General features: G+C 44.3%; 1 protein-coding gene across 5 annotated transcripts in view; it reads right to left on the bottom strand.

Annotated features, from left to right (window-relative positions):
• Positions 1-16,515, bottom strand: part of ube2o (ubiquitin-conjugating enzyme E2O) — a 133,168-nt gene that overhangs the window by 55,907 nt on the left and 60,746 nt on the right. For 4 of the 5 annotated variants that reach the window (XM_085964047.1, XM_085964043.1, XM_085964044.1 and 1 more), the window contains 4 exons: positions 13,850-13,993; positions 8,332-8,441; positions 3,166-3,316; positions 1,104-1,681 (listed from right to left, as the gene is read on the bottom strand). In XM_085964047.1, the coding sequence (XP_085820173.1) occupies positions 1,104-1,681; positions 3,166-3,316; positions 8,332-8,441; positions 13,850-13,993 (983 nt within the window). The remainder of the gene's footprint in view (positions 1-1,103; positions 1,682-3,165; positions 3,317-8,331; positions 8,442-13,849; positions 13,994-16,515) is intronic. The other variant, XM_085964045.1, reaches the window with a different exon arrangement.

Here is a 16,515-nt window from a genome sequence, read left to right as displayed (position 1 = left end):
TAGCAAGAGGGTTCGCATGCAGGAACAAGGATGTCTTGCTACAGTTGTACAGGGCCTTGGTGAGACCGCACCTTGAGTAGTGTGCGCAGTTTTGGTCACCTTACCTGTGGAAGGACGTTCTTGCCATGGAGGGAGTGCAGCGAAGATTCACCAGGCTGATACCTGGGATGGCAGGAATGACGTATGAGGAGAGATTGTCTCGATTGGGCTTATACTCACTGGAGTTTAGAAGATTGAGAGGGGATCCCATCGAAACCGATAAAATTCTGTCAGGTCTGGACAGACTAGATGCAGGAAGGATGTTTCTGATGGCCGGGGAGTCGAGAACCAGGGGTCAGTCTAAGGATAAGGAGTAAGCCATTTAGGACTGAAATGAGGAGGATTTCTTCACCCAGAGAGTGGTGAACCTGTGGAATTCTCTACCACAGTGGGCGGTGGAGGTCAGTTCATTAAATATATTCAAGAAAGAATTGGATATATTTCTTGAGGCTAAAGGGATCAAGGGATATGGGGAGAAAGCAGGGACAGGGTAGTGAATTTGGATGATCAGCCATGATCTCATTGAATGGCGGAGCAGGCTCGACGGGCCGAATGGCCTACTCCTGCTCCTATCTTCTATGTTTCTATGCCCCTTTTATCACATGGGCTTCATTTTTGCTAACAAGCCTGTTATGTGGTATTTTATCAAACACTTTTTGAAAGACCATATACACATCAACTGCACTGCCCTCGTCCACCTTCTCTGCTACCTCATCAAAAATCTCAATCAAGTTAGTCAAACATGATTTGCCCTTAACAAATCCGTGCTGGCTCTGCTTTATTAGTCCATGCTTGTCCAAGTGGCTGTTAATTTTCTCCTGGATTATTGTTCCTAAAAGCTAATTACAGCACAAGTTTACATATGTAGTTCCCATTCTAAGTATGAAAATAGGAATTAATAGAAATATAAAAAGTTACTTCTGCATGCACTAATCCACCTTGTAACTACGCATCACCTGAAGATGTGACATGTGTATATATTAGTGCAGCTCTAAAGAATGAAACAAGGCAGATCTCTGATCCATAACTAGTTGCATTCCCTCCATTAAAGGCCAATATCTCACCTGTCACCTGGTTTGAATTCTCTGGAAGGCTTGTTCTTTTTCTTCTTGTGTTTCTTCTTCAAGTTTTTTATAGAAAGTGGGATACTTTTTTTGCGCCCTTGTCCGCCACTTTGCGATGACGCAGTTGAACTTGCAGAGGAAGAAATGGAGCTGGTTTCATCGGTGTCCTCCGCACCTTCGTCATCTGCGTCCTGTTCTGCGAGCTGCAGCTTCACAGTCTGGCTACTTTCCAGCAAGTCACCTTCCACAATCACTGGAGGCTGCCAGCTCCCCACTTTCACTCTTTGTTCCAACTGCTTCCGAGCATCCGCAGCACTAGTAGGGACTGGACCATTGCTCACAACAGGTTCCTTCTCTACAGCCCCATTTAAAGACTGGGATTGCAATCCTATGGCCAGTTGAGCTGTGCCTTCCCAACCTAATCTTGGTTTAGAGCTGCTGAGTCCAAAAACAGTGGAGGTGACCATGACAGAGCCATCTCCCAAGGCAACGGTGAACCTGTCGGAGTGATCCACTTCGCGGGTGTCCAAGTTATTCAGGATTTTCTTCACTATCTCCTTGTCAAAGAGCCGTTTAACCTAATCAAAAGACAGAAGGACAAGCTGCAGCAGGTACAGTCATACAGCTGCCCAAATACAAACACAAAGCATAGCATGTTGACAAACTGATTTCTGAATGAAGTCTGGAACTCAGCCAGACATTCCTACCAATACTTCCAGGTGATCCCTCATCACTAATTTCAAACAAAGAATGTGCTTACCTTAACCCTCTGAGGCAAAGTTTTAAACAAGGTAAATTATTTTATATCTGCAAAAATGTTGTGTTTTTAAGTGATACTTAGAATTTAGATGTCTAGAGATGAAAAAGTGCTATTTCAAGATAGAATTACAGCACAGAAACAGGCCATTCGGCCCAACTGGTCTGTGCCAGCATTTATGCTCCACACGAGCCTCCTCCCACCCCTCTTTATCTCATCCCATCAACATATCCTTCTATTCCTTTCTCCCTCGTGTACTTATCTAGCTTCCCCTTAAATGCATCTATGCTTTTTGCCTCAACCACTCCTTGTGGTAGCGAGTTCCACATTCTCACCGCTCTCTGGGTAAAGAAGTTTCTCCTAAATTCCCTATTAGATTTATTAACGACTCTTATCTTTATGGCCCCTAGTTTTGGTCTCCTCAAGTGGAAACATCTTCTCTACATCTACCCTATCAAACTCTTTCATAATCTTAAAGATCCCTCAGCCTTCTCTTTTCTAGAGAAAAGAGCCCCAGCATGTTCAGCCTTTCTCGATAACCTCTCAGTTCTGGTATAATCCTTGTAAATCTTTTTTGCAGCCTCTCCGGTGCCTCTATCATTTTTATAATATGGAGACCAGAACTGCTCACAGTGCTCCCAGTGTGGTCTAACCAAGGTATACAGAGACCAGAACTGCTCACAGTACTCCCAGTGTGGTCTAACCAAGGTATACGGAGACCAGAACTGTTCACAGTACTCCCAGTGTGGTCTAACCAAGGTATACGGAGACCAGAACTGCTCACAGTGCTCCCAGTGTGGTCTAACCAAGGTATACAGAGACCAGAACTGCTCACAGTACTCCCAGTGTGGTCTAACCAAGGTATACGGAGACCAGAACTGTTCACAGTACTCCCAGTGTGGTCTAACCAAGGTATACGGAGACCAGAACTGTTCACAGTACTCCCAGTGTGGTCTAACCAAGGTTCTGTACAAGTTTAAGGTAACTTTTCTGCTTTTCAATTCTATCCTTCTAGAAATGAACCCCAGTGCTATGCTTGTTTTTTTTTAATGGCCTTATTAACCTGCGTTGCTACTTTGTGAATCTGTACTCCTAGATCTCTTTCCCCCTTCTACCCCATTTAGACACTTATTATCCAAGCAGTAGGTGGCCTCTTTATTCTTCCTACCAAATTGTAACACCGCACACTTATCTATATTGAAGCTCATTTGCCAAATAGACAAGAGTTACTATGCTGTCCTTAAAGGAGTAGCTACCCTTGATTAGTTACCTGCCTTAGGAACAGTATCTCCATACTGAAGTTACCTTTCTGACAACAGAATTCACAGCAATGATGGAATTTCCTTCTGGACCCTCTGAAGAAATAGCAGTACATTCAGGATCTCCCGGGAGCACGTACACTGCCCGCTCTGCCAGGACCATGCGAGCATGGTCATAACAGTTCAACCGTTTCACCCTAAAGAAAAAACACAAATGGATACATCATCTGCTTACAGTCCTTTCACTCACCCACAGATCAGACACAGAATCAGTCACACATAAAATGGACACATCCCCTGATACAATGAAGTCAAAATATACACTTCATGAATCAATACCCAAGAGGAAAAGGCAGAGAAAGATTCAAAAATTAAATTGAAACTGATCTCATTGCAGTTATAACAGAGACTGTAGGTTCTCATCCTCCAACAGTTCACAAACTATCCCATACAAAAGGTAGCAATGCTATCTGCTCAAGATATCACTGTGCACAGCCACAAGAGGCTGTGATTTTTTCAGCTGTACTTAAAGCCTTGTTCTACTCAGACGAGGGCATTTGAAAGAGAAAGAGGTTGTGTTTACCAACATTACACTGACTGCACTACCAAAGTAATTCTATGGTTGTGAAGCACTCTGGGACATTAAGATTGTGAAAGGTGCTATATAAATGCACACATTCATTCTTTCCTGGCTGCAATCCACAAACTAAAGGGTGTTAACTGCCCTTTTAGTATCTTAGTAAAATCACAGTAAGCAGAATTTAAAGCAGGCTCCTTGGTTACAGCCAGGATTTCAACAATTAGCCTTTTTTCTGGGCAACAACAGGAGAGAGTGGGGAGCAAGTAGAAAGAATTCATCCCACTCCCATTAGTTCTACAACTATTCTTTCCCAATGAGCCACATTTTAGTTATTTTTATGCACTTATTCTGCAAAGTGCACTTAAGTGATGTGAATAACGAAAGGCTGGGTTTGGCTCAGTGCCAGGAAAGCCATTGCTGGATTAATATTTACAGGCATCAAGCAGGTGGGCTGTGGAGATCACCAATTGCCCTGGAGACAGCTGGCAGGACTGTCAATTATTAGAAAGAAGAAAGTTTAAGCTTGGACAGGTATGATAGAGGTAATGTCATGAAAATTTAAAGCATTCTTCTTGGAGGAAGTACACGCAATGTACACAGAAAAATTAGATACTAGCCTATCTTCAGAAGCGCTGGCCACAATGAGTATAGAGGGAGCAGCTTTTTATAATGAGTGTTTAGATCATGCACAGATTATCAGAGTCAAATACCATTTTCACTAATTGGTAGAAGGGATTTTTACAGGTGATTTGGGGACTGGATTCCATGTGTCCATTATTTAAAAATTGCAAATAGGCATTTTTTTTTAATATATATATACTCTTGTATGCATTTAATTATTCCCATACAAGTTTTAAAGTTTAGAATATACAGCAAGATGGAGGTAAAAATCTTGGATTGGGCAGCATGGCGCAGGAGGTTCAGCACTGAGTGAAACATCAACTGATGAAGGCTTTTTTCATTATAAAGAGATCACACTCCTTACTTGTGCCTTGTAGATGGTGGAAAGGCTTTGGGGATGACTATGTCAGACTAGTCTGTGGGACAGCTCTCCCAATTTTGGCACAAGTCCTCAAATGTTGGTGAGGAGGACCTTGCAGGGTCAATTGGGCTGGGTGTGCCGTTGCCATGTCCGGTGCCAGGTGGTCCATCCGGTTTTATTCTTACTGTTTTTCGTAGCTGTTTATTACAACTGAGTGACTTGCTAGGCCATTTCAGAGGGCAGTTAAGAGTCAACTACACTGGTGTGGGTCTGGAGTCACATGTAGGCCAGACCAGGTAAGGACGGCAGATTTCCTTCCCTAAAGGACATTAGTGAACCAGATGGGTTTTACGTCAATTGATAGTTGCATGGTTACCATTACTGATGCTAGTAATTATTCCAGATTTATTTAATAGTAGCTTTCAAAAGGGAATTGGATAAAATTGCAGGATATGGGGAAAGAGCAGGGGTGTGGGGCTAACTGGATTGCTCTTCAAAAGAGCCGGCACAGACTCGATGGGCCAAATGGCCTCCTGTGCTATACTATTCTATGATTTAATTTGTTAGTCAATAAACCACCACAGGCAAATGTTAACATTGGAAATTTTCATGTTCAATATTGACAAAGCATTACGAAAATACTTGACTACAGGAAGTAAGGTTTTTGGAAAGGAAGTGTGCGCATATGCAAGATTTTTTAAATGGATAATGTGCCCTTCAATTAGAAAAATGTCTTGCCATTAAGAGTTGTGTCACCCTTAGCAAAGATGTCCATATACAATAAATTTATTCAAACTGTCTCACTTTGTATGTAGATTGGAATTGTGCAATGTAAACCCTCTTAAAACTGCTTACTGTGGGAAGAAAACACCCAGCTTTGAATCCCAAAGTGGGAATAATGTGTTAGGGTTAGGTTAACATTTCCCAAAGAGGTTAGCAGGCACTGTGGTCACAGATCAGTTATTTAATCTACACTGCAACACAGACAACAGAGAATAATAATATACAGGTGTATAGGGTGGGTGAACTCAATTATGGGAGTTTCTATTCCAGTATCTACAGATCATGGGAACCTGTGCATTTAATTACTTATCCCTCCCCAGTTTGGAGAATTGGGCCCAGACTAAGCGCTTCCTCTGGGGCTCCAGCTAAAATATTTAATGATAATCACACATGATCTATGTTGGCATGCTCACGTGATGCTGTTTGCTGCTTCTGTGGTTGTATGGGCCTTAAACACTGCTATCACATCTGTCGTTGGGAAAATGCTGGAGTCCTTCATTAAGGAAGCAGTAGCAGGGCATTTGGAAAATCATAATGCAGTCAAGCAGAGTCAGCATGGTTTTATGAAAGGGAAATCATGTTTAACAAATTTGTTGGAGTTCTTTGATGCAACAAGCAGGGTCAATAAAGGTGAGCCAGTGGATGCGGTGGTATTTGGATTTCCAGAAGGCATTCGATAAGGTGCCACATAAAAGGTTACTGCATAAGGTAAGAGCTCACGGAGTAGGGGGTAATATATTGGCATTGATAGAGAATTGGCTAACTAACAGAAAGCAGAGAGTCGGGATAAATGGGTCATTTTCCAGTTGGCAAATGGTAACTAGTGGGGTGCCACAGGGATCGGTGCTGGGGCCTCAACTATTTACAATCTACATTAATGACTTGGATGAAGGGACCGAGTGTAATGCAGCCAAATTTGCAGATGATACAAAGATGGGTGGGAATGCAAGTTGTGCAGAGGACTCAAAGAATCTGCAAAGGGATATAGACAGGCTAAGTGAGTGGGCAAACATTTGGCAGATGGACTATAATGTGGGAAAGTGCGAGGTTATCAACTTTGGCAGGAAAAATAAAAAAGCAAATTATTTAAAATGGCGAGATTTTACAAAATTCTCCAGTTCAGAGGGACCTGGGAGTCCTTGCGCATGAAACAAAAAGTTAGCATGCAGGTACAGCAAGTAATCAAAAAGGCAAATGGAATGTTGGCCTTTATTGCAAGGGAGTTGAAGTATAAAAGCAGGGAAGTCCTGCTACAACTGTACAGAGTATTGGGGAAACCACACCTTGAGTACTGCGTACAGTTTTGGTCTCCTTATTTAAGGAAGGATATACTTGCATTGGAGGCAGTTCAGAGACGATTCACTCGGTTAATTCCAGAGATGAGGGGGTTGACTTATGAGGAAAGGTTGAGCAGGCTGGGCCTATACTCATTGGAGTTTAGAAGAATGAGAGGTGATCTTATTGAAACATAAGATACTGAGGGGGCTCGACAAGGTAGATGCAGAGAGGATGTTTCCCCTCGTGGGGAATTCTAGAACACGGGGGCACAGTTTCAGAGTAAAGGGTCGCCCTTTTAGAACTGAGATGAGGAGGAATTTCTTCTCCGAGTCGTAAATCTGTGGAATTCTCTGCCCCAGAGAGCTGTGGAGGCTGGGTCATTAAATACATTTAAGGTGGAGATAGACAGATTTTTGCAAGATAAGGGAGTGAATGGTTATGGGGAGCAGGCAAGGAAGTGGCTTTGAGCCCAAGATCAGCCATGATCTTATTGAATGGCAGAGCAGGCTCGAGGGGCCAAGTGGCCTATTCCTGCTCCTATTTCTTATGTTCTTAAGTTCTAAGCTTTACTGATTACAAAGATTAGTTTAAAGTCTCACCCAGACATTTACATTTCATTTGTGCTTATCTGCTGCAATACTGGTGCTTTGTAAACTATGAACTGGTTTCACATGACATGGATCACACTGTACATCACTAGAATCTGTGCCTGTCCTTCCTGTAATATAGGGAGACGGGACATGGTGGAAACGGGAGTTAAATTCTGAGGACAGGTTGCATAAACTTGGCTTGTTTTCCCTCAAGTATAATAGATTGAGAGATTTTAAATGTTAAGAGCATTCAAAAGGGTAGATACAGAAAAGCTATTTCCTTTGGTGGGGGAATCAAGAATAAGGGGGCATAAATTAGAGCTAGGCTGTTTAGGAGTGAAATCAAGAAGCACTTTTTCCATACAAAGGGTAGTGGAAATCTGGAACTTGCTCCCCCAAAAGGCTGTGGATGCCAGGGGTCAATTGGAGCTTTCAAGACTGATAAGAGTTTTGTTAGATAAGGGTATCTAGGGATATGGAGCAAAGGTGGGTAAATTGAGTTAATACGCAGGTTAGCCATGATCTAATTGAATGGTGAAACAGACTCGAGTGGCTGAAAGGCCTCCTCCTGTTCCTAATGTTATGATCTGGAATGCGCTGCCTGAAACGGTGTTGGAAGCAGATTTAATACTGACTTTCAAAAGGGGATTGGATATATATTTGAAAAGGAAAAATTTGCAGAGTTATGGGGAAAGAGCAGGGAGTGGGACGAATTGGAGAGCTCTTTCAAAGAACCAGCACAGGCTCGATGGGCCAAATGGCCTCCAAGCAGCCCTGCATCATTCTATAATGATGACTATAATTGGGAGGACTCGTAAAAATCAACATTTCATTGTGCAGTACACACGTCTGCTGCATATATGACAAATAAAATTGAATTGAAAAATTAATGTTAACAGGAATATGGAACAGGAACACTATAGATTTCTGCACACCTCTCATATCGTTCAGTTTCCTCTTAGATTTAAAAAAAATAAAGGAATCAAATGAGCACATTACCTGGGCAAATTGTCCTGTGTAATAACTGGAGACGGAGGATAAACGCTCTCACTCCCACCAAGACAAAAGCTCTTTGTTATCCATGAAACTCTAAGCTCCACCACTTGCACCTAGAACAGACATCACACACACCAGGTCACTTGTACCAACTGGGGCTCATTTCTTAAGACATCAAATCAAGCGAGACTAGAACTAGGGTGATGCGCTATCGATTCTAATAAAAGGCCGAGTAGAGTTCAGAACAACAGGCTTTTATTAACTACTGAATGCAGCTACAAACAGATCAGGACTATGCCTCTAGTGGACAACCGAATGGCAGAGAGCTGCCGTGCAGCCGTCCTTATACCAGGTAGCCAAGGGCGGAGTCAGCTGAGGCATAGTCAGGTATAACAGTGAAACAAGAGTGAACGACAACAACAACAACAATAGTGAACGACAGTGGTTTACCACATAGGGTCCGCTATTTAAGAAAGGGGAGAGGGAAACCAGGGTATTATAGACTAGTTAGGCTAACATCTGTTGTCAGGAAATTACTAGAGTCTTCTATAATTAAGCATAGGGTGACTGAACACCTTGAAAATTTTCAGCTGATCAGAGAAAGCCAGCATGGATTTTTAATGGGTAGGTTATGCCTGACACACCCGATTAATTCTTTAAAAAAAAAAGGTGACTAAAGTAGTGGACAGGGGAATGTCTATGGATGTTATTTATATGGACTTCCAGAAGGCATTTGATAAAGTCCCTCATAAGAGCCTGTTAGCTAAAGTTGAAGCTCATGGAATTGAAGGCAAATTATTGACCTAGTTAGGAAATTGGCTGAGCTGCAAGAGACAGAAAGTAGGGATAATGGGTAGGTATTCTAATTGGCAGGTTATAACTAGTGGTGGCCCACAGGAATTGGTGTTCGGACCTCAACTATTCACATTTATTAACGACACAAGATGATGGGATAGAAAGCCACATATCCAAGTTTGCCAATAACAAAGATAGGCGGCATTGTAAGCAGTGTAGATAGAAGCATAATCTATCAATATCTCTGTAATTTTAAGTGAATGGACAAAACTGTGGCAAATGGATTTCAATGTAGGCAAGTGTGAGATCATCCACTTTGGACCTAAAAACGATAGAAGAGAGTACTTTCTAAATGGTGAAAAGCTAGAAACAGTGGAGGTCCAAAGAGACTTGGGGGTCCATGTACATAGATCATTAAAATGTCATGAACAGGTACAGAAAATAATCAAAAAGGCTAAAGGAATGCTGGCCTTTATATCTAGACGGCTGGACTACAAGGGTGTAGAAGTTATGCTACAGCTATACAAAGTTCTGGTTAGACCATACCTGGAGTACCGTGAGCAATTCTGGGCACCACACCTTAGGAAGAATATGTTGGCTTTGAAGGGAGTGCAGCGTAGATTTACCAGGACTCCAAGGGTTAAATTACAAGGAGCGATTACACAAACTAGAGTTTTATTTTGGTCTCCTTATCTGAGGAAGGATATACTTGCCTTAGAGGTGGTGCAACGATGGTTCACTAGATTCATTCCTGGGATGAGAGGGTTGTCCTATGAGGAGAGATTGAGCCTATACGCTCTGGAGTTTAAAAGAATGAGAGGTGAGCTCATTGAAGCATATAAGATTCTGAGAGGGATTGACAGGATGGATGCTGAGAGGTTGTTTCTCCTGGCTGGAGTCTAGAACAAGGGGGCATAGGCTAAGGATAAGGGGTCAGCCTTTAAGACTGGGGTACAGAATTTCAAAGATTCCTCCTCATCTCAAAGGGCTGTGGATGCTGAAGCATTGAGTATATTGAAGGCTGAGATAGATAGATTTTTGGACTCTAGGGGAAATCAAGGGATATGGAGATTGTGCGGGAAAGTGGAGCTGAAGTCAAAGATCAGCCATGATCTTATTGAATGGCGGAGCAGGCTCGAGGGGCCGTATGGCCTATTCCTGCTCCTAATTCTTATGTTCTTATTCCCTGGAATTTAGACACTTAAGGGGTGATTTGATTAAAGTTAAAGATATTAAGGGGAACTGATAGGGTAGAGAGAGAGAAACTATTTCCGTTGGCTCGGGGAGTCTAGGACTCGGAAGCATAGTCAAAAAATTAGAGCCAGACCTTGCAGGAGTGAAGTTAGGAATCACTTCTTCACAAAAAGGGTGGTAGAAGTTTGGAACTCTCTTCCGCAAACAGCAACTGATGCTAGGTCAATTGTTAATTTTAAATCTGTGATTGATAGATTTTTATTAACCAAAGGTAGTAAGGGGCAAAGGCCAGTGTATGGAGTTAGGTCACTGATCAGCTATGATCTCATTGAATGGCGTTACAGGCTCGAAGGGCTAAATGGCCTTCTCCTGTTGCATGTTCCTAAATACAGGAAACTTTGTTATATCCGGCACCGACAGGACCGAGCTGTTGCCGATCTATCAAAACTGCCGGACATACCAGCGTTAATGTTGAAGCATACGGAGGTTTTCATCTCCGTATCTGACAAAACACTGTTGCTTAGCAACAGCTTCAAACAGTCGGCCCGTACCTTGGAAGCGTCTCTGTAGCTTAGCAACAGCTTTAGAGAGACTTTCCAGAGCCTGACTGTTGGGGGAAAAAAAAGCCACGAGAAGAAAAAAAACCTAACAAAACGGCTCCTGATTTCTGCCGGTAGATCGAGGTTTCCGGACATACAACCTTCGGGTAAACCAAAGTCTCCTGTACAAGATAGTCACTAATAAATCCAATAGGGAATTCAGGAAATACTTCTTAATCCAGAGTGTGATGAGAATGTGGAACTCGCTACCACAAGGAGTGGTTGAGGCAAATAGAATAGATGCATTTAAGAGGAAGCTAGATAAGCACGAGGGAGAAAGGAATAGAAGGATATGGTGATGGGGTTAGATGAAGAGGGGTGGGAGGAGGCTCATGTGGATCACAAGCACTGGCATGGATCAGTTGTGCTGTAAATACTTTGTAATACTTGTATTCTCATACCATGGAAGTTCTCGCACTTCAGTCCAGAGGCCTAGCTAGCTTTCTATGCAGCATTTTATTAAGTGGAAGGGATGATGAGAGAACCTGCGCCCAACGTGCTGATGTTGCACCGTATCCAGCACTCAGCAAAATGCCAGCATGGCCTCTGCTTAGTACCCACTGCAGGAGAATCAGGGGCTGCCCACAGGCAAGAGACTCCGAGGGGTGTCTGCACAGCCTGTAAATACTTTAGATATTTCAACAGGATTTAAGAACAGCTTGTATCAATTTAGAAAAAGGAAATACTTCAGCCAGACACACTTCCCGATCCCAGAGCGCCCCCTGAACCCACCCCCAGACATTAGAGCACCCCCACCAGCCCCCCTCACCCCCAAATGCCCCCTACCTTCACCACCGCACGGCCCCAGAGGCCCCCAACTTCACCGCACGGCCCGAGGCTCCCCCCCTCCACCGCACAGCCCGAGGCCCCCCCCCTTCACGGCCCCAGAGCTAAACCCCCCCCCCCCCCTTCATCACCACACGGCCCCAGAGCTAACCCCCCACAACCGCACGGCCCCAGAACTAACCCCCCCCGCCCCCAAAAGAACCGCTCACCCATAATCTGCTGCAGTTCCAGTATAGGAAACTTTGTGCCATCCAGCACCGAGCTGTTGCCGTCCCATCATCAAAACTGCCGGACAAACCAGCGCTAATGTTGAAAGAGATTTTGAGTTCCGTATCTGGCAACAAACCCTGTTGCTTAGCAACAGCTTCTAAACAGTCGGCCGTACCTTGCAAGCATCTCTGTAGCTTAGCAACAGCTTCAGCGAGATCTTGCAGAGCCTGACAGGTGAAAAAAAAGCAACGAAAAGAAAAAAAACCTAACGAAACAGCTCCTGATTTTTGCCGGTGGCTCGAGCATTCCGGACAGTTAACCTCCGGATAAACCAAAGTTTCCTGTATCTATATATATAAATCGGTACTTCTGTTATTCTATCTGTCTGTCATCGCGTGTGCTTATGGGTATGCACTCGAAAGTTACAGGGCGTACCTACGCGCGCGTTACCTCCAAAGAAAGCTTACGCTTCCGAGACAGTTTTAAGCGTATTTACGTTTCGGCCGGGCTAAAATCCCGCCCGCGGTATCCCAAAAACCTTCAACGTTCCGCTCATTAGCATCTCATTATCCGCTCATTAGCGACAGTGACCTCGAGCTCGACCAATCGTACGCCGGGTTGCTGGCGTGTGCCGCCAGGCCAATCGGTGCGCGTGTGGCCGGGCTTTATCGTTCTGAACCGAGGTGAGTCGCCGCCATCTCGATTCCAAACTTTTCCTTTCTTTTTCCCGCTTTCGGCGTCTTAAAAAAAAAAAACGTTGCTTTTAAAACACATTGTTTTTAAAAAAAATGATTTAGAAAGTAATTAACTTATCTAATCTCATTAATTTTCCTACCTTTCCCGTTTCTCCAGGTAGGCCTAGAAGCCTCGGCGTCTCCTCCGCACCCACGCCCGAGCTAGGCACCTCCTGGCCCCACTCGAAGGCTGGAGGGCCGAGCCTCAGCCCAGCGCCGCTAGGGTGCGCGCGCAGCAGGAGCTGAGACGTCTCTGGCTCGGCCGGGGGGGCGGGGCTTGCTGAGCGTCCAGCGTTACCCTGGCAACCGGGCCCGCCGGACGTCTCGCACAGCCGCAATCGGCGGTCTTCACCTTTTGGGGGGGGGGGGGGGAGCGCCCCCCCGCCCTCCCTCCCCCCCCGCCCTCCCTTTTCCCCCCCTCCCTCCGCCCCCCCTGCCTTCCTCCCTCCCTTCCCCCCCCTCCCCCTCCCTCCCCTCCTCCCTTCCCCCTCCCCCCTCTTCCCTCCCCCCTCTTCCCTCCCCCAGTCGCTCGCTCTCTTCCCCCCAGTCGCGCTCTCTCTTCCCCCCAGTCGCTCTCTCTCTCGCCCCCCCCAGTCGCTCTCTCTCTCTCTTCCAACAACATTCCCTCGAAAAAGCCTCGGCACCGCCGGGCACTTCAGCTAGTTACACATATGCAGCTGCCACATCTCATGAAAAGTGCAACAGGTCTGCCTGTGGGGAACATGGCACTTTACAACATTTTCTTTAGTTAGTACAGTATGGGTAATTTTAGCAACTGCTAGAGATCAGGGCAGGCTTTACAAATTGGAGCCTTTCCTGGAGCAGTCCTTTAAATAAACGTGTCATAGCATGCATGTATATTGTAGCAAGGGCCCTCAGTTTAAATATGAGTGCAGAAGCTCTTTCCTTATGAAGTTTCCCAGCCACTCAATTTCAAAGAAGAACTGATCACTTCTTCCTGTCGGTGACATTTTCATGTTTATTCCATTTCTCATGGTTGCCCTGGGATTCGTTCCTTTCTCCTGCTCAGGGTTAGGATGGTCCTATTGGGACACACCCATAATCCAGAGATATAAAATGTGTTTCCATTCTAATAAAATCACCTGCAGACATGATGTATGCGTGGAGATTAGACAGGCAGGACTTTGTACTGAAACACACACTGTGCACTTTGTTTCATTTGCTGTTTAAAAAAAAACTTGCCTCTTCAACAACCGCTTTGAACTTGCTCTTCTTGCTCAGCACGGGTCGGACACCAGACAGCCACTGCACATTGGTGAAAACCTTAGCTGCTCCAAATAACATCTGTCCTGGATAAAACCCATAGGATTCATCAAAGAACTGCCCCTAGAACAGAAAGATATGGATGGCTGCAATTTACAGTAACCCTTCCTGCAGCAGACATTAGTTCTGTTGGCGGCAACCAGATATTAAATTAAACTGACTGCGAGAAACCTAGGCTGTGCAGCTAGGAATTCCTCCTTCCCAAATCTGAAAAATGATTAGAAGAATACAAATGTCTTAAAGAATTATATTCAATCAAATTGCAATGAATATTTCACAAACCATTTCTAATCCAGTAGAGCTTTATTTAAATTGGGTTAAATTCAGATTTATTGAAAAATCCAGCTATGAATTAACACTCAAACTCAGGACTGAGTGGTGCCGCAGCCAGCAGTGCCCCTAACAAGCTGCATGGCCATCAATTGAAACTCAGAATCCCAGCAGTCGAAAAATAACATTTTCAGCTGCACGTCTCATCCACTGCCAACACTCGCCCGGATTGCAACTGCACCCTGTACTCAACTCATAGAAACATAGAAGATAGGAGCAGGAGTAGGCCATTCGGCCCCTCGAGCCTGCTACGCCATTCAATGCGACCATGGCTGATCATCCAAATTCAGTACCCTGTCCCTGCTTTCTCCCCATATCCCTTGATCCCTTTAGCCTCAAGAAATATATCCAACTCCTTCTTGAATATATTTAATGAATTGGCCTCTACTGCCTTCTGTGGTAGAGAATTCCACAGGTTCATCACTCTCTGGGTGAAGAAATTCCTCCTCATTTCTGTCCTAAATAGCCTACCCCTTATCCTTAGACTGTGACCCCTGGTTCTGGACACCCCGACCATCCTTCCCGCATCTAGTCTGTCCAGCCCTGTCAGAATTTTATAAGTTTCAATGAGATCCCCTCTCATTCTTCTAAACTCCAGCGAGTACAAGCCCAATCGACCCAATCTCTCCTCATACGTCATTCCTGCCATCCCAGGTATCAGCCTGGTGAATCTTCGCTGCACTCCTTCCATGGCAAGAACATCCTTCCTCAGATAAGGCGACCAAAGCTGCACACAATACTCGATGTGGTCTCACCAAGGCCCTGTACAACTGCAGCAAGACATCCTTGTTCCTGTACTCAAACCCTCTCGCTACGAAGGCCAACATACCATTTGCCTTAACGCCTGCTGCACCTGCATGCTTACCTTCAGCGACTGGTTGTCAAGGACGCCCAGGTCTCGTTGCACTTCCCCTTCTCCCAATCTATTGCCATTCAGATAATAATCTGCTTTCTTGTTTTTGACACCAAAGTGGATAACCTCGCATTTATCCACGTTATATTGCATCTGCCATGCTTCTGCCCAATCACCCAACCTGTCCAAATCATACTGGAGTTTTTCAGCATCCTCCTCACAGCACACACACCCACCCAGCTTTGTGTCATCTCCAAACTTGGAGATATTACATCTAGTTCCCTCGTCCAGATCATTAATATATATTGTGAATAGCTGGGGTCCAAGGACCGATCCCTGCGGTACCCCACTAGTCACTGCCTGCAACTCAGATTGCAGCGATAGAACAATAGACATTAAGGCAGCCAATTCGTTGATGTTAGTGCGAGTGAACAGAAACACTCCCAGGGCAGGTACAGCACGGGTTAGATACAGTGTAAAGCTCCCTCTACACTGTCCCTTTATAAATAAATTCACATTATACACAAATTAAATTTTATCCATTGTTCAAGTACAAAGAACTGCTTTACAATTCTGCTTCACAGAAGAAATCTTCTACAATGCACCTTAGCCCTCTATCTCTCGAATACCTTATTCTACAATTATTTCCAACACTATCAGCTTTGTACCCCTCAGATTGCCAATTTAGTTCTGAATTGAAGGTAGATTGCACTGGGCTCATCCCACTATGAATTGGATAGAGACTGCACAAAATATTTTCATTTTTGACTCAGCCAGACATTGAACCCATCAGTCTGTGAACATGGTTCGAGGTACAGTGCCAAACATACCCATTGTCTTTTACTCCGTCAGGTACAGTATCAAACATGATATCCTTGAGCAACTGAAGATCTCAGTTCTGGGTGACAACTAATAATTTGACAATTTATAACCATCCTATACAGATAAACAATGGATTAAAAAACTATAAATACCAGTAAATATTTAATCTATCAAAACTCAAGTTGGATAAATCAAATTGTGTGGAGGATGCAAAGAATCTCCAAAGGGATATAGATAGGCTAAGTGAGTGGGCAAAAATCTGGCAGATGGAGCATAATGTGAAGTTATCCACTTTGGTAGGATAAATAAAAAAGCAAATTATTTAAAATGGGGAGAGATTACAAAATGCTGAGGTACAGAGGGATCTGGGGGTCCTTGTACATGAATCAAAAAGTTAGCCAACAGGTCCAGCAAGTAATTAGGAAGGCAAATAGAATGTTGGCCTTTATTGCAGAGGGAATGGAGTATAAAAGTAGGGAAGTCTTGTTACAACTGTACAGGGCGTTGGTGAGACCACACCTGGAGTACTGCGTACAGTTTTGGTCTCCTTATTTAAGGAGGGGTATACTTGCATTGGAGG

The sequence above is a fragment of the Somniosus microcephalus genome, chromosome 21 (genome assembly GCF_052327205.1).
Source record: "Somniosus microcephalus isolate GS21.2 chromosome 21, FLI_Smic_1.0, whole genome shotgun sequence".
Lineage (NCBI taxonomy): Eukaryota > Metazoa > Chordata > Chondrichthyes > Squaliformes > Somniosidae > Somniosus > Somniosus microcephalus.
Note: the sequence above shows the minus strand (reverse complement) of the source record. Positions and strands in the feature narration are given on the sequence as shown.